Source organism: Epinephelus fuscoguttatus, linkage group LG12, assembly GCF_011397635.1.
Source record: "Epinephelus fuscoguttatus linkage group LG12, E.fuscoguttatus.final_Chr_v1".
NCBI lineage: Eukaryota > Metazoa > Chordata > Actinopteri > Perciformes > Serranidae > Epinephelus > Epinephelus fuscoguttatus.
Window position 1 is genome coordinate 26997666 of NC_064763.1, and position 24263 is coordinate 27021928.

General features: G+C 41.4%; 2 protein-coding genes across 2 annotated transcripts; both read right to left on the reverse strand.

Annotated features, from left to right (window-relative positions):
- Nucleotides 1-496: 496 nt before the first annotated feature.
- Nucleotides 497-12425, reverse strand: aldocb (aldolase C, fructose-bisphosphate, b). The gene is made up of 9 exons (XM_049591776.1): nt 12295-12425; nt 5532-5648; nt 4290-4501; nt 3760-3814; nt 3500-3660; nt 3260-3343; nt 2973-3147; nt 1709-1908; nt 497-1614 (listed from the first exon to the last, which is right to left on the reverse strand). Exons 2-9 carry the CDS (start codon nt 5641-5643, stop codon nt 1522-1524), a joined length of 1092 nt encoding a protein of 363 aa, XP_049447733.1. The 5' UTR covers nt 5644-5648; nt 12295-12425; the 3' UTR covers nt 497-1521.
- Nucleotides 12426-14314: 1889 nt separating this feature from the next.
- On the reverse strand, nt 14315-24146 carry rskrb (ribosomal protein S6 kinase related b). The gene is made up of 13 exons (XM_049591785.1): nt 23826-24146; nt 21297-21587; nt 21053-21136; nt 20329-20397; nt 19543-19612; nt 18606-18713; nt 18307-18347; nt 17112-17139; nt 16760-16849; nt 16495-16583; nt 16111-16221; nt 15890-16003; nt 14315-15797 (listed from the first exon to the last, which is right to left on the reverse strand). The coding sequence occupies exons 1-13, from the start codon at nt 23853-23855 to the stop codon at nt 15561-15563; spliced, it is 1362 nt and encodes a 453-aa protein (XP_049447742.1). The 5' UTR covers nt 23856-24146; the 3' UTR covers nt 14315-15560.
- Between the last annotated feature and the right edge of the window lie 117 nt (nt 24147-24263).

Genomic DNA, 24263 nt, shown 5'->3' on the forward strand with positions numbered 1-24263 from the left:
ATATAGAGATGTTCTCATCTATGGCTGCATGATAACAGGTTGTCTCCTATGGTGTCTGTTATGTTGTTTCTACAGTAGCTCAGAAAGGACAAACCAAACACTGGCTCTAGATAGGAGATATTTGTGTTTCACATTGGCCACTGTAGCTCTACACATTGGACACATAGGAGAAGTTTTAGTGCTGCAACCTCACCACTAGATGCTACTAAACCCCACACACCAGACCTTTAAGGACCCAAGGGAATCGAGGATGTTTTTACTAAAGCAAAGGATCCGAATACTTCCGCCAACACTGTATTTAACTAAATGTAAATAAACTGGCTGGATGAACACAACATGGGGGGAGGATCTCGGCCTGCTAAACTAAATAATGTGATACAAGAGAACTACTGCATGACTGTTCAAGTGTCAGGAACGCAGAATAAAATAGCATCCAAAGATAAATGATAGACATATTAGGACTATTAGCAATAATGTCACACACAGAGATCTCTGCTAGGTTTTAAAGTTTTAGTTTATTTTTCTCCACTATTTGACACACCGAGTGCTTCAAGAACAATATTGACATCACAAACATCACAGTATTCCAACACAGCAGTGACTGTTTCCCCCATCGCTAACCTCACATATTGGTCCACATTATGTCAATAGAAACCATCTCCTGTTATCGTGGGGTGCGCTGGGGGAATCAGGAAAGGGGAATGACACACAAGCATCACATAATATCGACACCTTCACACAACTGAATACATTAATTACTGTATGTAATTTAAAGATAATGTTATACTGAGAATAGACACACAAGATGTTCCTCTGATTAGTGGTGATTAGAAGCTTGTGAACAGAAAGGTTAGGATGAACTGTTAGGGATGGATCCTGGTGTGTACTGGTTTCTTACAGAGTGTCTACCGACCTCTGCTGGTGCTACGGCTTTCTGAGAGTGCAACAAGCCCTCCGCACTTTTGGACAGTCGCTCAAAACATCAACTCAATCTGAAAAGTCAACACTGTGACACTGCTTGTCACGTAACGGATGTACTGATACAGCTAATAATTGGTTGGTCCCACTTGTCAGTTAGGATGTTAGTACAACGCTTTGAGGATGACACTGCGTTCTGACAGAAGCGAAACACCGACACACACACCTCCCTGCTTGGGAGTGGCTTAAGATTAATAATGTGGGGGAGACAGGAGCAGAGAATAGGCATGAATTTACTACTGACTGGTTATCTTCTGATTAAATTCTGCAGCCTCGGACTTCCTATCTCTGACACTCCACTTGAGTCACAAATTGTCTAAAAGCAGATTTGATTTGTTTGGTTAAATAGAAAAATAAAACAAGCCTGTTCACTGTAGTTTCACATTATGTTTTTAAATACATATATCTAATCATGTAATTTTAATAACTGAATAACTCTAAAGTACAGTAGACAGCGCAGGCCTGTGATTGATGGAAGAGTGAGGGGGAATAGCAGAGCAGATATAAGACTATAACTAGGCCACAGCGGAGTGTGGTACATGTTTAGTAGGCGTGGTTAGCCACATAAAGGGATTTTCCTGCAGCAGCACCACTCCCGCTGGACTCGTACTTGCCGAGGGCGGCCAGACCGTTTGCCTGAAAGAGAGACAAAAAAAATGTAACTATACTGAACGAAGGAGCTTTGTTTTATTTTACTCTTGTCTGATGTCTGTTTGCAGTTTTGTCTGACCTCAGCACGCTTGATGAACTCCTCGGTGGCGGCCTTCTCGTTGCTCAGCTCTCCTCTCCATGCGCTAAGGGCAGAGGCCTGCAGGGCGCGGCCGTAGGAGAAGGTCAGGGCCCAGGGCTTGGCGAGCGGGCAGTTGTTAATGGCGTTAAGGTTAATGCTGGCCTCTTCTTCAGACTGGCCACCTGACAAGAATGTCACTCCTGAGAAAGAATGGACACAAGCAAAGACACATATTATTCATCTGTTTAAAAATGATTTTATACAACATGTAAGCCAATGATGCTCAACTTGAGGGCCCACGGGTCAAACCTGGTGACTTTGACTTCTAATTCACAATGAAGCAAAAGTGCATAAAAAAAGAGCTTGTTTACAAAAAAAAGTGTCAGGGCAGATTTTCCCAGACCCCCTAACAGAAGTCCCAGCTAAGACCTGAATGTCATCAAATCCTACAGCCGCCCCTGCATGCCTCTCTTTCCTCTTGGCAAAGATGAGTGTGGACAGCAAACATCGAAAGGTTGAAAACAGACATTTCATTTAATGTATGTTCTGATAAATATAAAAAATGTCTGCTTATTAAGTGTCTCCTGACGTCCTGTCATTTGTCAAGTGGCCCCTGAAAATGCCAGTAGAGAATCCTCAATTTAAGCCTTGTAACTCTTTCAATAAAAGTGATCTGGCTTTCTTAATATCTGAGGATGGGAATAATTAACAATGCCTTAATGCCTTATTTTATGGGCCCTAAAATCCTTAACAATGTCCTACTAATTTATTATGTAGATTTCTAGAAAGTACTGCACTGTAATTTGGCAATAATTATATGTATAAAAAAAGAGGCAGCATTTAAATGGTACACTTTCAATCAATTAATTCCAATTAAATGCTAAGCCAACAAGGTCAGGTCGATTAAATACACAAAAATATAGATTTTTTTCTGGCAAGCAGCAATAAATGAATGACAAATAAATATTTACTTTAATTAAATGAGGCATGTGCTTCTAGGAAATTATTTTTAAAAAGAACCACTGCTTTTAAACTTGCAGCTAACTAAATATTAACCAAAATAGCACTTATGGTACTTTTAAAAGTAAAAAGTATTTACACAATATATTTAATTACATTATTAAATATATTAAATTAATTACATATTAGTGATAACAGTAGCTTTCAGGTAATATTTCAAGGTATATATTCCTTTAATAATACACAGGTATCAAATGATTCCCTGTAAATTAGCTGTAGTTTCTTAGATTGATCTGTGTCTGACCTGTGACGGCAGGAGGCACAGTGCGGCGCAGGGCAGTGACGGTAGCCATGGCGATTTCCTCGCTGCTGTACTTGTGGGGGCAGGAGTGTCCAGCTGTGACCATGTTGGGTTTCAGCAGTGTTCCCTCCAGGTACACGTGGTGGTCTGACAGAGCCTTGTACACTGCAGCTAGGACCTAACGGCACAGACAGAGACACGTGAGAGCACTGTTGCTAACATGTTGTTAAATGAAAACTTTACAGAATGTATACAGTGGTTAGTGTTGTACATAGTCATCAGGAGGTTACCTTCTCAGAGACGTACTGGCAACGCTTCAGGTCATGGTCTCCATCAGGAAGGATCTCAGGCTCCACAATAGGAACAATGCCATTCTAAGAGACATTACAAAGCATAAGTTTAAAGGCAAACTCTCATATTCTTCCCTAAATCACAAATCAATGCTGATGTTTTCAAAATCAACACTGAACTGTGATTCTTAGAGTGAGAATAACATCTTTAACCTAACTAACTAACATCCTCACACCAACCTGCTGGCAGATGCTGGCATATCGGGCCAGGACATTAGCATTCTCAAAGATGGCCAGTTCAGACGGGGTGGTGTCGCTGATCTTCAGCACGCAGCGCCACTTGGCGAAGTCTGCGCCGTCCTTCTTGTACTGTGCGCAGCGCTCAGACAGCCCATCCAAACCTACACTCCAACACATACACAGAACCATCCATTACAAACACGGGGGGGTGAGTGTAATATTTGTGATGCTTTGAGAGTGTTTATGTTCCTAATCCGTACCCTGAGTGGTGGTCTCTCCATTTGTTCCAGCGAGAGGCACAACACCTTTGTCCACCTGCAGAAAGGGAAGCAGGAAGCAGATATTCTTGGTTTTCTGTATCATGTAGCGCATTTGAAACAAAATCCTGCTGAATTTCGCTGCCTCAACTAAACACAACTTTCCTGAGCGTATGTCCTGAATGATCTTTCACCCAGTTTTTCCTCTAAACCTGATCTGCTGTTTTGGGTGGGTGTCTGTATGTGTCTAAACAAGCTGACAACCAGTCTGTGTTTCATACACAGTGTAGGAGCCTCTCTAGTTTTACCAGCCAAACAAATGATAGCTGTGCTTCTGCCTGCTGACCTGAAATACTTGGCCGTAATATAATATCAACACAGAGGCTGTGGGGACATTCGGAGGCAAAGAGCCACCAAATAAGGCAAGAGTCAGGAGACTGAGATGAAGCCCACTATTTCCAGATAAAATGACGTCTACTCAATAGGTTTAAATATCACTTAAATTGCTGACGACAACACAGAACATGGCGTACCTTGATCCCAACAACAATGCCACGGTCTTTGATGAGCTTGGCGAAGGGAGTGCCATCGTCTGTGTTCTGGTAGAGGGTTTCATGGAAGAAGATGACCCCTCCGATACAGCTGTCGATGCGCTGGTCGGCTGTGAAGAGCAGCTGGCGGTAACGACGCCTGTTCTCCTCTGTATTCTCAACCCCGATGGGGTTCAAACGTTTCGCCATACTTCCTGTAGACAACACACACAAAGGCATTCAGTCATGACTTAAGTTAAGACAGACTTGGGTCAAATCCTATCCCTTATTTTTACCCCTACCCCTTGTATTCAAGTGCCCCTTTGCCCTCTGGAAGACTGTTAAAAAGAGAAGTGGTTGAAAACTTCCCCTGTGGAATGAGACCCTGATTTACCATCAGTATAGTCATAATCATTGATGGTGTTAATGTACACAAATGCAACTATGGCAATAATGGTATTATCACAACGACATTTATCTGATGGAGACAGCAAAGCATGGACACCAGCAATTCCTTTTATAACTTTACATGTTTCATGCTATCAATCAATCAAGTTGTCAAGAAAGCAAACCAAAAAAAAATCAAACAAACAAAAACAACAACACTGTTTCACTCACAGTGCTCTGTAGGCTAATGTTAGCAACCTGTGCTCAACCTGTGTCACAACATTTCATTATAAATAAAGTGAGTTGCAGAGATGCCTCAGCCTACAAATCATATTCCAGACGTAAGGTAACATGTTTGTTTGGTACAGACTGCAGCAGAAATCACTTCGCCATCATATTTATATCTTAAGTGAAAATGAAATGCAAAATTTACCATTCCCACTAAAATACTGTCACAAATCTGTATATCTATCCATTGCATAGTGTGCAGCCCTATGCTGGACTCTAGTTAAATTTTGGGCATCATATGCCATCAAATGGGGGAATGTGACATGGAAACGTCAAAATGTGAGACTGTCATGCACAAATCAGTGCTAGCTAGTTAGCTACTGAGACATCATTACTACTACATAGATACAAGGGTTAGGATTAGGGCCAGGTAGCACTGACAGAGGGGTGTGGGCTAAGAGGCGAGAGAAAGGGGTGTATTGTGATTGAGCCTTAATAAACAGAGGAAGAAAAGTATTGGTGATTTTGTGATTTTAATATTGGTAATATTGTTTCTCTGGCATGTAGAACTTCACAGGAAAGATATGAGTGACGTTATATTTTTGCAACCACACACACAGACATGCATACCGGTGGATTCATCGGCTGCGAGGATGCCTTTTCCTGGAGCTACTATCCTTTGGGCGATCTCCTGCAGCTCCTTCTTCTGCTCAGCAGTCAGTGCGGGATACTGGTGAGTCATGGTGGCTGAAAGAGAGAGAAAGCCATTAGGAGGTCGCATTGTTTCACGGTATGTTGATTTGGTCGACTGCCCAGCACTGGCCTCTTTCATGTGCCCCTCTATTGTCTACAACATGGCTACCTCGCTGCAGCACTAAGCTCTTCTCACTGAGGGTAGGAGGATGAATCTGACAAAATTCCTACAAGATGGCACCTCAAGTCACACAATCCTTGGACCCAGCGTGTGTGTGAGATGTGATAAAACTAGTGACTATGAGCAGAAGATGTGCTTCTTGCCTCCTTAGAGAAAATAAGAGCCAGAAATAAATAGACAGGAACTGTCTGTGTTGAGAAAAAGATTATTTCTTATATGTTGCCTGGCCACATTGGTGGCAGCAGCAGCGCTGTCACGACGTGTGAACATGCACGCACACGCTTCAAACCAGATTATTATGTCCCCTATTCCCTTCATCGCTCTGCCGTAAATAAGCAGTTACATAACCCCTCCCCTCCCCACCCCACTGGTAGCACAGAAGACAGAGAGGGAGCGATTATGTAATGCAGCTCCTATATATTTTGCTGCCAGTCCCCATTATAGCCACAGGACTGGATGCAACACGGCTTGTTTCACTCTCCTCAGCAACACAGCAACAACTCAGCCTTTTCTTTGCCTTCAAACCTCCTGCTGCGATCACTGAGGCTTACTACTGGACACATACAAGATGACCACGCATGGGATTTGTAAATTCCAGTTTTCCCTCATCACTAAAACGCATCACTCCCACTAATGCAGGCTGTACTAGAGAACATGCTGTGACTTTCCTCTCTGGTCGACTGCTCCAGTTGCCAAGACACGCCCAGCAAATGGCATCACACGTTATAGCTCTGTTCAGCATCACAAGTGCACCAGTATGGGCCACGATATTGGATCAGCTATAGATTTATCTGCTTGATGGGTTGAAGCTCCTCATTTAGCGACCAATATCTGAGGATAAATAGTATTTTGTCACCACAGAGAGAGAAATCTTAGTGTGAGACACTAGATTTACAATTTAAAGCACATTAACTGGATCATGTAACACAAAAATATATAACAGGAGTGTTAGCGTAGCTCAACATAAACTGACCACTGGATTCCCAACTGAGGCTGCTTTGCTGTGGTAGGACACTAGCTGACATTCCCGGTATCCCTTGTGCTAATCCTCAGCTTAAAGCTATGAGATAACAACCTTCAGAGAGCACATACACACAGGCCTCTCAAAGAAAACAGAGTGCAGATACCACGACACAAAAGTCAAGCACGGCTGACTGCTGATAGTTAAATTCTACACGCAGGTGAAATAAAAGAGGCCAGGCCGGCAGGGAATAAGGTGTCCTCCGAGGGGAACACTTTGACCAAAAGACGTTCATGCAGATCTCTCCAGTGAATAAATGAGGTTATCCATACTTGATAAAGGCCAAGCCAAGAGCAAAAGCATGAAGTGTGGGGCTTCAGTATGTTTATATTTGCACAGCCCTGCTCCACTGTTAGCCAGACAAAACTCATGCTCAGCAAATACCTGCTATCTTTTGTGAAGCACCTGCGTGTCTCAACAATACATTTTCACTAGTGTAGTGTCTGGTTGGGTTTCTGCTGAGGAAACATTGCAGAATACTTTGAAAGGCGACATGAAATGTACATTTTGTGCAATATTCAAACACAAAGCAAAGTTACCAAATACGTGAGCTTATGAAACAACGTTCAAAGACAAAAATATTCTTTTCAATAGGAAATACGGAGCTCAGTGACACAATGACGCCTGGAAATGTTTCTGGTCACACATCTTTTATACTGGCTGAAAGCTTAAGAAGAGGACCTTGAAGGAGAATGCCCTGCTGCCAACACGTGACCTGTCTCTGATATATGATCAGCCTGGAGCAGGTTTGTTAGAAAAACACAGACGCTGTGGAAAATATATATAGTTAAGCACCTTTCTACTTCTGAACACTTTCTGTTCTGTGGGCAAATTGAGCCTATGAATAAATATCCATAAAGTGACGTTGTGGGAGCCGTTATGAACCAAAAATATTTCATTCTGTTTTTATTCTATTTAAAACATCAGCTGTGAATCTCAGGCTTTGCTGACAGTCTCACTTCTCAAGATCAGAGAACAGTTTATTTCTTGACAACACGCAGCTCCAGTGTGTCCCGCACACTCAATAATCATCACCTGCTGCAGGTGTGACAAACTAAAATAAGGGCATCTGAATTATACAAAACATTAATCAAGTTAAGAGTGAAGATTTTTATCCTTTAATGAACTGGTAATCTTTCTTGAACGACTGATTGGTTGAATTATTAAGTATCCTGCACTACACTTCATTTCCTCAAGTGGTCTATACAGAGAAGCTCCATTGCCTCATTGTAACCTTTGAAACAAACTAGTTTGAGGCATTTTAAATCCTGCATGCCCTTAAAATTTGGCTATCCTTCATCACAATTAGTCACCACAAGCTGGCGACATATTTGAAAAGCCAAGTGGGAATGTTGCACAGTGAAACTGTCTGGTCAATGCTGCTTGGTAACAAAATGGAGGAACATTAACTGTACATAAATATTGATTTAATGACAAAGTCTATCAACAGATGCACTGCTGGATGAGTGATGATGATGACTTTAGTTGTAACTCATTGGCTGTCTGTCAGTGTTTTATAGTGGAGTCATCCCACCTCCCCTGGGGTAAACAACACCTCCACTGATGTCAGAAGAGATTACATTTTAATGTAATTTTAGGCATATTAAGCTTCAGGGGAAATCAAGCAGAGGTGCTGCAGCACACAGCAAAGGCTGCACATCTGGCCTGATGAGTGAGGTGACTGTTTCAACAATAGACTGTATACATGGACAACATGTCTCCACTTCCTTCCACTGTACAAAAATGAAGCCAAAATATCCCGGATATGGCATACTGTGTTGGTGACATCATTTGGGCCAGTCTGTGCAATAGTGATTGGAGAATGGAGCTGCGGTATTGAGGTCCTGATTCAGTGACGAATCAAGGGTAGCTGTCAATCATCATCATGCCACACCCTCATTTTATAGTACAAAATTACTGATCAAAAGCAAATTTGGAAAAAATAAATACTTGAACAAGCATCAACGTGATGAGAACCAGGTAAAATGACAGAAATCATCTTTGTGAAAAATGTATTTGATGTGTACTTTGATTTGAATTTTGGCCCGTGTTGCATCCGCTAACATGGAGGGGGCGTTGATTATGACCTGTACTGCAGCCAGCCACCAGGGGCGATCGAGATGCTTTGGCTTCACCTCTGGGGAGATGTCCATCTTTCTACGGTCTATTGCTGTGTCTCAATTCGAGTACTTCCATTAGTACACTTCCATGTGGCACACTGTGTACACTATGTACTTACTTGTGTGGTATTTGAATTTTGACAGCATTTATTTGTTTTTTCTTCTTTTTAATGGCAAATTGCAACCGGACTGAGATTTAATGCCAACATTTGACTGCAACTCTGCGACTGTCGCACACCAAAATATCTGCCAACCTGTTTGCTTGTTCACCAGAGCTACAGCAGCCGCTGCAGCTTCCTCGGCCGCCATTTTCACAAGTTAGGTGGTCCCTCCCCTTCTGCTATGTAGACAAGATGGCGACCATTGAGGGTAAAAATATCCAGAGATCCACACTGAACCTTTTGAGCGTTATGCGTACATCATCCGGGTATTTATACTGCACTGCATTTTGCCATATTTGCCAGTGTGAAAGCACAGCAAGTGTAAGTACAGAAGAATATGAACTGAGACACAGCATACTGTTTAACTCTAAGATACTGCATTGATAACAACCAATCATCATCCTTTGCCAACGCATTAGGCTAATGTGATATATGATACAAGTCTCAAAACCTTTTAAACAATTTGTGCTGGCCAATTGAAATCTTAAGATAACGGAAGGAATTTCTTTTCTTTTGCTCAAGGGCACCTCAGAAGCACAAACATTGAAATGCTTGTTTTAAGAATCATCTTCCTTATCAGTAAAATTGACCCAGCTGCAAAATGTCACTCTGACATGATCTGAAGTGGTAACCCTCTGATGCCATTCATCACGCAGTATCACTGGTGACAAGGTTTATCTTCCAGACAGTGCTGTAAAGTGTGCATCATCAGTTATCTTCTGATGAAGGACATCACTGCAGATTTGACAACTATAGGCACTTCACCAGTAAAGTTTTAAAGTGGGCACAAAAACTGTACATTTTGGAATAATGTTTCATTCAAATTAGGCAGTATTAGGATGAAATTTGAAAATTGTTTAAGAGATGAGAGGGAGAGACAGCAAATCACTAAGCTCAATATTTAGTTGTCTCTCCATCGTACCCCTCTGTGATTTCCAGTCCAGCCTGTTGCTCAGTGTTCAAACTCAACACCATTTCTGCAGTGCGACATCAAGATGCAACAGCCAACTCCCTATTGTGACGTAACTTACCAACTACTCAAAGTGTGACTGCTACATGTTAAAAAACACCACAACTAACCATCGGTCAAATGCAGTGCACAGCAATCATACTGCAAACCAGACGAATCAAAGGAAAAACTGCAAATTCTCATTTGCCGTTTAATATGGTGACACAACTATTTAATTCAGGTTTAATTCAAACACATTATCCCGTCAGTCATCACATATCTGGTGCTTCCATCTACTTTAAGCTTTCACCTTGGAAAGGACAGGCTGATTAGATCATGCTACAACAGTGAGATGCTGCAGAGGCTCACTTACCATCCCATGACACAAGTAGAGACCACAAACACATTAACATCAAACTCAACCCAGAATCTACATCTATAGCAATCATGCAGCAACAGGTCTTCTTCTGAAGCGATGCTGCAAGCATAAAACTACTATATTTTTAAGCTTGCAAACTATATTGCGAAGTCAAGCTGTAGGCAGGGACTGGCACCTCTAACACTTACAGATAGTTAATATTTAATTTTAAGTGCGAGGGCAAGGAGAGGATGGAAAAGAAAATAGGATGTATTTTGTGTTGCTAGGTGTCGTTGCCTCAGCTGTATCATTATCACCATCTGGAGGTTTACCCACCTTGTTTTTTTTTTTCCTCTACATTGCAAGCTGCGTGAGCTTTAAGCAGATGAAATGGCTCCTGCAGGGAAGCACTACTCAAAAGTAAAAAGCCTGCTTGGACTGCTGTGTTTTGTTACCAGACGGGCTGCTGCTGGCCTTGGCACTGACGGATGCTCCTGTGCTCGGGCTGTTACTATCCACAGGCCTTGATCCAGCAGAGCTAGCAGGAGCACTGTTTCCCATGCAGCTCTCTGATACAACAGCCTGTGGCGGACGTCGAGGCTGCGTGCATTGCGGTTCAGAGAGAGGGTGACACTGGTGAAAATGGGCAAAGTACACAGGGTGGCATTGCCCTCTGAAACACAGGTGAACTGTTTTGTTTTTCAACCTTCATGATTTGCATGACAAGTTGGATAGGTTTTGCGTTGCTATTGCAGATGTAGTCAAAGGATTAAGGTTAAAAGAGTTATTGAGTAAAAAAAATTAAAAAAAAACGTGATTACAGACAGTACAACCTGTTGATGTAAAACTAATAAGAATTCCCATTAAATTAAATCGTAGTGTATGTTAATATGTCTCCTGTGTTCTAGTGATATGCTAATGAGATTTACATCCAGTCTGATGGTACAAATAGCCAATGAACCTTCAGGGTATTTTTGTTTTCTAGAGCTAAAACAAGTAGTTGGTTCATCAATTAGTCGACAGAATATTAATGAGCAGCATTCATTTAAGCTATTTTAAAGAAAAAAAGAGGCCAAAATTAACTGCGCACAGTAAATAATAGGGATAAAATATAAGAAAACAGTGGAATATGCCCCTCATATTATCCCAAAACCCAAATCTGCATATTTAAATTGCTTGTTTAGTCTGAGAAACAGCCCAAACCCCAAATACATTCAGTTTAAAAACAGACAAGACTAAGAAATACAGCACAGTGACGTTTGTGTTGACGTCAACTGAATGAAAATATGTGATGTTCTAGTGTTATGCTTATAAGATGAGGTCTAATTGCACTAGTGCAGTGAGATATGTCATTTTATACATTAGACATTTAGTATAGTATAGTAACGTTACACTCCTGCTCAGCGCGCCCCGCCTCCCATCACATCAGGGATGGTCTACGTGCTCAGGGACAGATACACACTCACACACAGGCAATGACACTGCTACCATAATGATTCATCACCTCCATTTACACTCATCAAACATAAAATAACAGGGTGTGTTGATGTAAACCGAGAGCAGAGGCCGCAGACTCTTCTCTGTGCACTTTCATCCTTGAAGGTCATCATTTTTGCGCACTTCCTGTTGCGTATTTCGACAGTAGGTTAAAATATGCAACTTTAAATGAATAAAATACCCCAAACTGAGGCAACTTTAATGTGTTTTTGTCGAAGGAGACGACGACAGAGGAGCAACAAGTACCAACGGTTGCTGTTAATTAACGGCAACTTAGCTAGGAGGAAACGTTAGCTTTAGGTGTAGAGCAGCATCACCTCTCTCCATCATCAATATTATCATCTTTTTATAATCAGTAACACATGAGGAGTGTATAAAGGTGTCGTATTGATAAAGTCAGAGTGAATTCTTACCTGCTGATGGGTGTCTGGGCACAGAGAGAGCAGGTGAGCAAGGTGCGGAGGATGCGGAGCGGTCTCCTGTTTCACTGCTGCAGCGCAACGTGACCCTTTACAAAACCCTCGAGCCGGGGGCGGAGCCTTCCTCCGCGCAGGCGCAGGGCAGCATCATAGCTCAGTTAGGTTGCAGCATGATTCTGCATCTTTGTAGCACGAGAACGTAGCATCGTACGTGATGGAGGACCTGTATGTGTTTTTGAGAGTGTTGCAGGGAAGTACTATGTCTAATCAACAGTCAAACATTAAGACACATGTTTGTTAAATAGCATCAACATAAAGGAAACAACTGTGATAATAATATGTATAAACATGATGCACTGCCCTGTAACTTCTAGCTGGAAATCAGTCTGGGCTTTTTACAACAAATGTTTAGGCAACAATAAAGTTAGTGAAGTGTGTTATAAAATCATAAACTAAATCTATCCAACAAATCACTTTTTAGGCAAATATAGAAGCAATCTGTCTGAATCCTGTGTACTGTGCTGGCACAGAAACAATTATACATTTATTTTATGAATGCATTTATGTAAAATTCTTCTGGACTGATGTTGAACTTTTCTTTAAGCTAAGATTAATTTACAGAGAAAAGATGTAACTTCTTATTGTGGAGAAAATGATATGGAAAGAGGCTATTTATTTTGAATTTTCTCATTTTATATGGTAAGCTTCTCATCCATAAATGCAAATTGTCTAAAAGGAAGACCAATATCAACCACTTCAAGCATGAACTAAACTGTGCTTTGAAACATTAAAAATCAGAAACTGACAAATCAGAAAGCCATCAGAACTATGGTCATTTACAAGGCCTTAATAACCTCTTTTTTTCTTTTTCTTTTTTTAATTTTCAAGTGTATATATATCCCTTTTGATCTTTGGTCTTCTAGTTATTAATTGTTTTCTTCTGTCATTCATTTAATTTGAATACAGGATGTTAAAAAAGGGGGAACAGAAAAAATACAAAAAGTTTTATGCAACTTTTAAAAATAAAAACTGCTTATTGACTATCATACAGTGCCAGGCCTCAAATGAAACAGCCTCAAAACTATGTGCAAATGATTTTTATAAGCACAAGTTTGGCTTTTTTCCCCTAAAATATGTCCAATCCAGAAAATCCATTAAAAAAAATTACCCATATATTAATAGATGCCCTGGAACAGGGTCAGATCATGAGAGTCGCCTTAAGATGGACAACACCAAGTAAAAAAATCCCAGAAGGCCAAAACCACCTGGCTCAGAACTGTGACACTGGAGTTGGAAAGATGAAACTGTCATGGAGAGACGCGCAACATGCTGCCAAGGACTGAATGCAATGGAAAGAGCTCATTGAAGCATTATCTCCCATGGGGGATGAAGAGGAATAAGTAAGTAAGTCAAGTAGTCAATAGATGCTTATAATGGTGAAAGTCATATAAGGATTATAGGATACTTGCACATGTGATTAATGAATAAAAACTTAAATTCTATCAGGCCACGTTGAGAAAAAGAGATGGAAATATTTTTATAACTTGTGAGCGGAAATCAAAATAACTAGGACTTAGCACTCTCGAGCAGCTGTGTAGTGGAAGGTATACGCAATTTACAGCTTATACCCGCTTCTTTTTCTGGCTGGAATATATAGGATAGTATACCCACTTTTTCATCTACCTCGCACACCCATCTCATTAACTATCACGATACCACTGCAGTTCAGTAGTGGACCACATATTTTGGTATATGAATGTAGAAATGTATGTATATAGAAATGTAGTTAAGTAGAAGTACACACTTAAGTAACTGTCGACTGCTGATAGTGTACAAATGTCATTCGTTAACCAAACATAAGCATGCAACGTTTCTGCAGAAACAACGTGGGGTGACTGATAGGAAAAGTGAAGCAATGTCTTTCTTTCTTTCTTTCTTTCTTTCTTTCTTTCTTTCTTTTTCTTTCTTTCAGCTATCTCACGCAGACAAAATATCCAAATCAGCAGGTGGCTGTACAGGAAGTTTAATATTCCATCTGTGCTACATGGTAATTACAAAAATACATTATAACAGAACATATAACATCAAATAGCATCCAAAATATCATATAAACTTTATAAATAGGAATTTATAAATAAGCATTTTGGTGACAAAAAAAGCAAGCTGAGGATCACATGTGTGAGGCATTCTGGGTACACATCAGGGCATATTTTACAAAATCATAATATAGTCCGATGGTCAGGTAAGTGCATGGAGGTGTGATTACTGGCTAGGGTTACGGCAGCCTTGGTCAATAGAAAAAGCCCTGTATCTATCAAAATGTTAACTGGAGGTAAACAATGCTGCTGCTGATTCAACCTTTACAGTCCGAGCTCAGATCTGCACAGCTGGGCGCCATCTTAGAGTCAAAATCAAGGCCGACCTGGGAAAACCAGCGAGTGCTCCCCTGAGTCGCAGGTTGGAAATGATTCATACTAAAGCAGACGTCGAAGGCGTATTCATCTTTGTCGGACGTTGTGATGACTTTAAGTAGTACAGGTCAGGAGGAGAGACGTTTCTGCTGCTATAGAATTTAGGCAGTAAATGTCAAGTCAGGGAAAGGTTAAACTGCAGCGTTAACAAAGGTACAGAAAATGTTTCATAGTAAATCACAGCATAGTCACTCAGAAAATGAGGCAAGAGTTTCTTTCATACACTTCTGCCAAAACTGTTTATAATCAACATGAAAATAAAGGCAGAAGTGCAGAAACACACTCATTTTGTTCAAGGGGGTTTGGATACTTTCTACATATCTACATAAAAACAAAACATGTGCATGACTTTTCCATGATGGGTGGATTTGATAGCCAAGTATTAACAGGGCAGCCATGACCAGTCACTTGTAAACTATAGATGGACAATAGTGCAATCTTTCTTGCACAAAAGTTGAGCAAATACAATAGGCTTGAAAAGGTGCTCATTGGAGAAAGGCAAACAAGTAAAAAAAAAGCAAAAAATTGTGTTCGGTACATCACAAAAACCCCAACATAAAACTCGCCAATACAAGTGGGGGGATGGTGTTCTCAAATGTGGCTTAAACAAATCATTCCTCTCTAAACTAAAGGTCAAACTTAATCATAATCAGCTACTGGCTCTACTGAATAAGACATTTTACAAGGCGCACCACACCTGTGTGTAAGGGTGAAAAAGTGTGCAGAAATACATACATTTAGGCCTTTAATTTTAGTGTGTTTGTAACCATACTGTAGACTCAAAGTCCGTCACACAAACACTTCTCTGCGTGGGCCTTTTCCCTGAGCAGGCTGCAGTGGGAGAAGCGGGCCGGGGAATGGTGCAGCTGTGTTGGTTTGTGTGCTGGCGTCCAGCTGTGTGTCCGGCGTGGCAGGAGGGCTGAGGAAGGAGTCGTAGTCGAAGCCTTTGAGAGGCTGCAGAGACAAAGTGAGGCCTCGTCGAGCTTTGGCAGCTCGGTCTGGTCGCTCTCTCAGCTCCAGAATCACCTGGGGAAGTGACGAGAAAAATAATACTGAATATTTTTCCACTAATCTGACTCATGTTTGAAACTGGCTACATCTGTATGTTCACTGGTTACCTCCACAGGCTGGCGCTGCAGCAGGGCGAGGTCAAAGGTTGTTCCCCGGAAGAAGGTCTGGCGTTTGAAACGATCAAGGGTCCTCAGGCGGCGGCAGGGAGTCTTGCACAAAAGCTGGAGAAACGTGTGAAGGTCGTGTTACTACATCAAACTAACCCAACTGGGCAACAATTCTGAGGTGTAGATTTTAATGTCTTGTAGCAATATGATTACATTTTTACCTCTGTTATTAGCAAGGCCAGTGGAGAGCTGAGGGTGAGAGGCATTTCATAGGGAAAACTCCTCACTTTCCTCAGCATGCTGCAGTGGTCTTGTTCAGGGGGCATGGGGAACTGAGGAGAGTTTGAAGTACATGAACAGAAATAAATCAGGGTGTTTGATTTAAATTTAAAAGGATAGCTTTTAGACTTTTACATGGCAAAACATAAGGCATCTTATGACTAGATTTAAGAACACTTTGAGTCCTTGACATCACTGAATGTAAAAATACCTCCTAAAGAAAGCACCACCTCCTTTTACAGCAGGTACGTCACTGAATGAATGACTGTGAGTAATATCTTCTCATCATGCAGGACACGTCAAGCCTACCGGCAACAAGCTCTCACCTTCCCAGTGACCAATGAGAAAAGCAGAATTCCCAGCGACCACCAATCAGCTGCGTGGTTGTAGGGCCCACCACTGAGCACCTCTGGGGCTGCAGAGCAGACAGAGCATGCTCAAAGCACAGGATGTACTATATGTTTGTACAGTAATATATTCACTTCGTAGAATAATAGTGCACACAGTGTGAGTATGTTATTATGCCTCAGCATCTGCAGATCACTGCTCTGTAGATAAACATATCAAAGGATGTGGTGGAATATTTCTCACCCATATACTGGATGGTTCCACAGATGGTAAAAGCCCGGCCTCCTCGCTCCAGGCGACGGGACAAACCAAAGTCAGCTAAGCGGAGGTGTCCTAGAACAGACCATTTTCTCTACATCATTATACACACATGGCATGACATTCTTCTTACCGATGCAGTTACAAATATCTAAATATTCCCATCATAATCTGATCTCATTAGTGAATGTAATTGGATGCAAAGGCTGCTCCCTCTCAGTGCTAACAGATGTTTGCATTAATGTGTACTGACTGACAGCTGTGCAGTTTCAGGATGCTCTCTGGAAGGTTCTCCTGCACACCAGAGCTATGCTGCTCTCTGCTGGCTTCTACTCACCATTGTCTGTAAGCAGGATGTTCTCCATCTACAAACAGAGCCAAAAAGACTGAATTACACACCCATCCATTTTCCCCAATGTACTAAATTTAATGTTTTGAGAAAAATAATCCTTTGTCAGTTTTTTCCTGAACCTTGGATTTCTTTTTTGTTTGTAATTAAAATGTTTTATTGCATTTTTAAATGAAAATCGTTAACAAAATAACACAACAATCCAAAACAAAAACAAACAGGCAGGAAATTGTTTTCATTAATGCAACATGTCAGTTAAAAGTGTCCTAGACCACATCATCAGCACCTTTACGTGACCAAATTCTTCCCTCCTGACATACTGTACATCTGCTGAAACTGTCCCATTGGTCATTAACCATATAATTTTTCCAGTTTAATCTTCCCAGAGTCTTTCTACATTTAGTAGTTTCCATCATTTCAACTATCCAGATATTCATTGTCAAAGTTTTAGGTTAAAAGGCCAGTTTTCAATCTTCCAAATACAAATTTATTTGAATTTGGCACTACACTTCTGTCACTAAGGAGACATAGTCTTGGCAATATACACAAATGCATCAATGGACTGACTGAACAAACTATAATTAACAATGTGTGTTGACAAATTTGGATTTTTTTTATGTTAATGAGCAGACCTACTCTGAACTGGCAGGGAAAAAACTATAAAAGAAATCCATAAAGTTTCAAGCACTCAGTGTGTAGAGTATGTATACTCAGAACTACACAATTTATTGTTTAGTAAGATAAAACCAAATATAGAGGTGTTTTTTTTTCCAGCAGTGAGGATGCACAAAGATTGCTGAGTTGGCTGTTACGAAACATGTAAGTAGGGCAGTTTCGTAGAGAAAACCTGGGAAACATGGAAAAAACCCTTTATCAGGATAAACCTCAGGCCTGTGGCATTTTTTCTGTCTCCTGCTATTTACTATAATGCACAGTAGACGTGTATACATTCTGTTTGAATTGATGTTTTGCACTTGATTTTCTATCCTTGTTACTGGACAATGTCTTGTGAGCAGTGCCTTGGAATCTCAAGTTGATGGATGTGCAAAATGTTTGGCATGACAATCAAAACTAACTTTATTACGTGTTAAGTAAAGGCTGATGTTATCTAAAGTCTCTGTTAAAAAGACTGTAGATACCATCATCACCACAAAATAAATGGCTATTTTTGTCCCTGTCTTACCTTCACATCCCTGTGGATGATCCCAAAGTCGTGCAGAAAGCCTGCAAAAACACAGTGAAAAAGAGCAAACATATAAAAATCAACCATGCTACAATGCTCAAATCCTACGAGCATATTTAAAACCCATGACACTGCTTTGCTGCTGTGGGACATCCTTTCAAAGTTCATCTCTTTTTAATGAGTCCTCTTCTTATAATTACTTCAAATTAAATACAGGTCAGAAACCTTCCTGTATTCACTTCTGATCTAATTGGGATATTCAAGTCATAAAGACAGACTTTTAATATGTAAGTACTCACCGAGTGCACATCCCAACTCTGCTGCAAACACTCTTACTGTGTCCTCTGTGAACTGACCAATCATCTGCCAGTAAGTGTACAGGTCTCCGGTGCTGCAGTAGTCACACACTGCGGGAGTAGGGACAGCATTAAAACATGCCTATGTCATGTAATGTGCGGTGTGGGGGGTAGTGAAGGTCAGCGGGATGTGGAGCACACACTGGTGAAAGATTTTAGGAGAGAGGAGGTGAGAACAGTGTAAAACAATATTCCTCTACAAACCAAAGTAGATTTACTGTTGTCAATCTGCCGAGGGCACAGCTTTAAAAGATAAAGATAAAAAAAAGTGGGTTGGCGTGCAAGAGTAAATAGGTGTGTGCCTAGAATGATGGATCATCCCTCTCTACCTAGAGATGGAGCGATCTAGCCTCAAGGATCCACCCTCTGTAATACAGGTCGATGGCTTTATATAGACTTGATTTGCTCCAAATATGCCCCATATCTACATTTATGGGTTAATGATTCAGTGATGATTCATTGTTTAAGCAAGCAGGGACGTCCTCTCTTCTGAATGTGACACGTGTTCCTGTTGAGCTGCAGCAGCGTCCAACATCTGGTCCCCGGGCTAACTTTGCTCTCCTTTCACAGGGGGTGGGGTAGCAAACAAACTGGGTCACACTTTCTGAGTCAGTGGCTGATTTGGAAAAAAGGGCAAATGCTCTGGAGGAGAGGAAAAGGGGGCAAAACAGATACAGGATGCACAGGCAGTGGTTGATTGGGGTTGTAGGGGTCTAAGTCTGTAGGCAAAACAACCAGAATAAAGAGACTTAATTGGAAATCTCGTGTTCTAGGTGTTGGGTCAGGGTTTGGATGGGACTTCCAGGGTTTAGGTGAGGAAGGTGGAGTGAGGGGTTTTTGGATAGTGGATTTGGGTTGGATTGGTCTCTGTCTGACTCACTAATGTAGAGGTGGCGCTGAGTCTGCCAGCAGTCCTCAAGGTCATGGACAAATGGGTGGCGAACCTGACGCTGCGGGCAAAGGTCCAAGATCAACCTGAAAAATCTCAATTTTGGCCACTGATCAAATAAAGATCTATACTTTTCTCTGCACTGGGTCTAACTAGTTTTCTGAGGATGACTTTACTTACAACCTCAGTCCTTGTTGGTGAAATTCAAAAACTTAAAATTAGCATGTTTGGAATTAGACTCGAAATTGTGTAAATTTAATCATCACAGATGCATTATTTTTAAGGGAAGAGCAAATAAAAATACCTAAATAGTTTATAACCTCCTCATACAAATGAGAGTGTGACCCACAACATATCAGATAAAGTGTAAATCTATTCAAGGTTCAAGTTTTACCTTAAGTTAATTTACACTGATGGAACTGAGTTTCATACAGTTAATAATGGTATTGTATAATAGCACATCATCTGCATATAGAACTTAGATACAGCTTAGATAACCTAGTATTTTGATCCTCCGTTGTTTTTCTATTAAGGATAATGCTACGTCAATAAATCCTGAAACACATATACATAGTAAGGTTTCCCTAACTATGCAAAATATTGATTATTGTATGAAAGGTGTCTCAGGTATACTGATGACTGATGAATCTGTGTGCTGTATTTGCTATTTCCAAAACCTTGTCTTTTCAGAGATATTGATGTCTAAAAACTTTCAAGGTTCATTTTTTTCTATCTACAAATTCACAATGATTTTCAGGGCCTGTTCTCAATACTCACCTGAACAATAACTTCTTCTTTTGACTGCTCCAACACCCCGAGTCTTAGGATCTCTGATTTAGGTATAACCTGTTAGACGACAAAAATACATAGATGAAAAAAGACTTCACAGAAACCCAAGGGATTTGACTTGCACATATTATATCATACAATGACATTTTATGACAACAATGTCATTGGTGTGTGGATGTTAAAAGCCTCTGACTACATTTCAAATGACAAGTCCTAGTTTGATTGCTAAAAGGAACTTTTTTAGTAAGCAGGCATGGTCTTTAAAAAGTTTTGCCTGCATATAACATTCTATATTTCGTCACTTTCAACTGTCTGACTTGCAACTTGCAGATACTTCTCTGAAATCATAAACTGGCTGTTCATTCATGGCTCAGTCTCATGGCTAGGGCTATTTCCATAACGCTGTGTCAGCCCTAGAGAAAAGTCTGGAAGCACTCATTATCATCATGGTATTGGGGAAAAACGCTGCAGGTTGTTTTTTTATCTCTAAACCAATCACAATCATCTTGATCGGCACTAAGTGCAGGATGCAGCGAACAGTGCCCTTGCAAAACAGTCGCAAGCAGATAGTGAAAGGGGAGGAGAATACTGCATGAAATAGCCGGCCAATGGCAGGTTTGTAACTGCTCTCCATCCGCTGAGTCAGACTCTTCATGGCTTGGATCAAACAAATAAACACATTTAAAATGTGAGACTGAAGCAGATGACTCACCTTGACAGCATATGTTTTCTGTTTGGTCTTGTCCTTCACTTTAAGAATGGGTCCAAATGAACCTTTGGCGATGTAACTCAACACCTGATGGAATAAAAAATATTTACGGAGACAAAGACAGAGAGCAATCGATAGAAAACACCAGACAGACGAGGTGGAGAGGTAAAAATAGTCCAAGTAATGCATTATCGAATCACATCAAGCCTCAGATGCTGTTTGTGTCTATGATGTAATTGAGGTGTACCTGAAAGTGTTCGTGTCCAGGCACAGTTCTGTGGGGGAATTCGGGCAGGAACATGGTAATGAAGGCCGGCAAGCTCCACTCTGCCCTCAGCTTTCCTGGACCAACTCCTGCCAACCTCAGGACGTGGTCTGGAATGTCGGGGGTCTTGCCTTGGAGCATTCGACGCTGGCCCAGACGCAGCGCAGGTGGGGCCAGGCGACAGAGGCCTGCTGGGATAGACAGACCCATGCTGGAGAGGAAGCCACGCCATCCAGATGAGAAGTCCTCATCCTCCTGGCCTTCAGCGGGCCTCTGTTGGGGAGACAGGGGGGAAAGGGATGCACCAAGAAGCATAATGGCGCAGGTTAGTAGATGGTGCTGCAGGTGGAACACAACTTTATGGATGTCAGTGAACATGCTGTCTGGGATGTCATTAAAAAAACACTTTCATGGGCCGTCGGTGGCTTAGTGGATAAAGCAGGCACCCCATATACAAGGCTGTTGCCGCAGCGGCCCGGGTTCAACTCCAGCCTGTGGCCCTTTGCTGCATGTCACTCCCTCTCTCTCTCCCCCTTTCACACTTAGCTGTCCTGTCAATTAAAGGCTTAAATGCCCAAAAAATATCTTCAACAAAAAAAACCCCACTTTCATATTAATCTCCTACCAAGACCTTAAAGGTACGGTAAGTAATTGATATACAAATTATCATTTTGTGTGAAGTACTCCTGTGTGAAGGTCTTGGTAGAAAATGCACACAAGTATTTCTGCATGTTTTCTAGCCAGCTCCAGGGACTGTTCATTGGACACGGTGTTGGGACTGTTTTACGCAATCAACACTTATCAAGGCAGGCGTGCACTGCTAAAAGCAACTTTCTTCTTTTACCTGACCTTTTGGGAGTTCATGGCCTAGAAACTCATGAGCCAATGGTGCTGGTATAAGATATGCAGGACAAAAGGAGGCATTTAAAAAAAAAAAAAATTTCTATATTCACTATTTAACCAGGGACAGTTGCCTAAGCATTGCTTCATGTACTGGGGAGCTGCTCAATGCAAACACATCTCCTCTGGTGCTGGATTACAGTATGTTTCCAACTCTGTAGCTCCACTTAGACACATAGGTATTTTGTATATGATATACACTCATGAATTACAAATTTTCCATCGATCTACTTCAGTCGCTGATGTCATTCATCTCTCAGAATTGCCTGTAGCTGCAAACCTAATGACAGACCTAATATAGAGGTGACTGTGAGAGGAGAAATTGCAGTCTCTTCCTCCAACAAAAGATTTCCCTGTTCCCTGTGAGAGGAGGAGGTGGCTGGGGTGTGACTTAGCTTTTTTTTAATTTTAAACATACAATACAGTTATTAAGATGAAATATTACTATTTTAAGCTCAAATTTGGTTATGTTTTTTTCAGCCCCACGTCTCTCCAAAGCCGTTGAAATCTGGTGCTTGGGCAGTGACTTATGGCGTCAGACGCTGGCAAAGAAAGGCATCCTTTAACGTTGGCACGATACACAACCAGTCGCTGTTATAGTTTAACAGTGCTTGGCGGTGTCAGGGGGAAATGTGGCGGGACAAGAATGAAAGTTAAGGTGGCGACACCCTAACCCTAACCCAACGAACACCGACTTTCACCCATGAGAGCAGTGCTCACTTCCTGGAAGATTCGAAAGCCAACAAGGGCTGTCTGAAATGTGAAAATCCAATCCTAATTTCTGTTTTTACAGTTTCTGACCATGATAATGGTGTAATTTTGGTAATTTTTAGTTTTTCTTACAAAGTATAACCATTTAAATTAGTATGCCCCTTCCCTAAGACAAAATAAAAAAAATATAACTCCCTCCCCAGTGCTTCAGAAATGATTTGACCTGCCTTCCCTTTTTTGCACCACCCTTCCCCCCTCATAAATAACGAACAGTCCCTTAACCATTCCCTCTCTCATCTCTGATCATCAAGAGAAAAAAAAATTGCATGGTCTACATCCAATCTGCAGTCACTCGGTCATACAACCCCTCTTCCCCCCTCTCTTCCCCTGGGCTGCACGACAGATCCGATGCTCTGTGGTGCAAGATGTGTGTAATCAGCCATGTAGGATGTTATTATCATCAGAGCCAAATGAGGGGCCACATCCATCAGCAGAAACAACTGCCATCAGTGCGACATCCGCCTGACAGTTGACAAGAGACTGGGCAATGTTGGGATTTAACTTGAACATTGTGTGTTTAAAGGTGCTCAATTGCCAGTAGATTTCAGATGTTAATACCGGAAGCGTAAAGATTTGGCCTTCAAAGTAAAAGCATAAAGATTACAGCACTTTTGAAGACAACAAAGATTTTAATGAATAACATAAAGTATAATATATTTATTATTTGTTATAAAACATGCAGTCTGACCACACTTTAGTTTATTATTCTGCAAAGAAAAGACATGTTAAAGCACAGTCGCTGCTGCCTGGTGATTTAGGGAACAAAATCATCGCCATGGAAACAGGGAACCCCCACTACATGCGTCACACCTTAGCAACCAGGAATTTCATTCAACTCACCTTCCTGTTTTTACTGCCGTCGGCCCCCATCAGTGTGACAGGACATCAGCACTGCAAACTCAGTGCGACGTCTGCTCCTCGTGCAGGCACCTCACATCGTCCTGCGCGCCCCCACGGTGGCCCGTCAACTCTTTTACGCACAACACTCAGACTAATTTAAGGTTTGAAAACGCTTCCTTGTACTCTGTATCAACAATCTGCAGCAGATCAGGCTATCCCGGTGCAAAATGTGATAAGATATGGCGACATAAAAACAAGTTAATCCCGAGTATGGGCAACGTCAGCGCAAATCCGCCCACATCTTGATCTCCCCCCATCCAATGAGACTGCAACCTGGTGGAGTTCAGCTCCCCCTGCTGCTCCAAGTGATCACAGCCGCAGACATCGATTCAACAAATACGTGACCATCTCTGTTATCGTTTGCATTATTTGCACAGC

Excerpts from the sequence above, each read along its gene's own strand:
- aldocb (XM_049591776.1), bottom strand. The coding sequence starts at position 5,643 with ATGACTCACCAGTATCCCGCACTGACTGCTGAGCAGAAGAAGGAGCTG. Across the intron at positions 3,661-3,759 it reads TGGAGAGACCACCACTCAGG|GTTTGGATGGGCTGTCTGAG; the intron begins GTACGGATTAGG and ends GTTGGAGTGTAG. Across the intron at positions 3,344-3,499 it reads ATGCCAGCATCTGCCAGCAG|AATGGCATTGTTCCTATTGT; the intron begins GTTGGTGTGAGG and ends AATGTCTCTTAG.
- rskrb (XM_049591785.1), bottom strand. The coding sequence starts at position 23,855 with ATGGGGGCCGACGGCAGTAAAAACAGGAAG. Across the intron at positions 21,137-21,296 it reads CTGGACACGAACACTTTCAG|GTGTTGAGTTACATCGCCAA; the intron begins GTACACCTCAAT and ends TTATTCCATCAG. Across the intron at positions 20,398-21,052 it reads AGAAAACATATGCTGTCAAG|GTTATACCTAAATCAGAGAT; the intron begins GTGAGTCATCTG and ends GTCGTCTAACAG.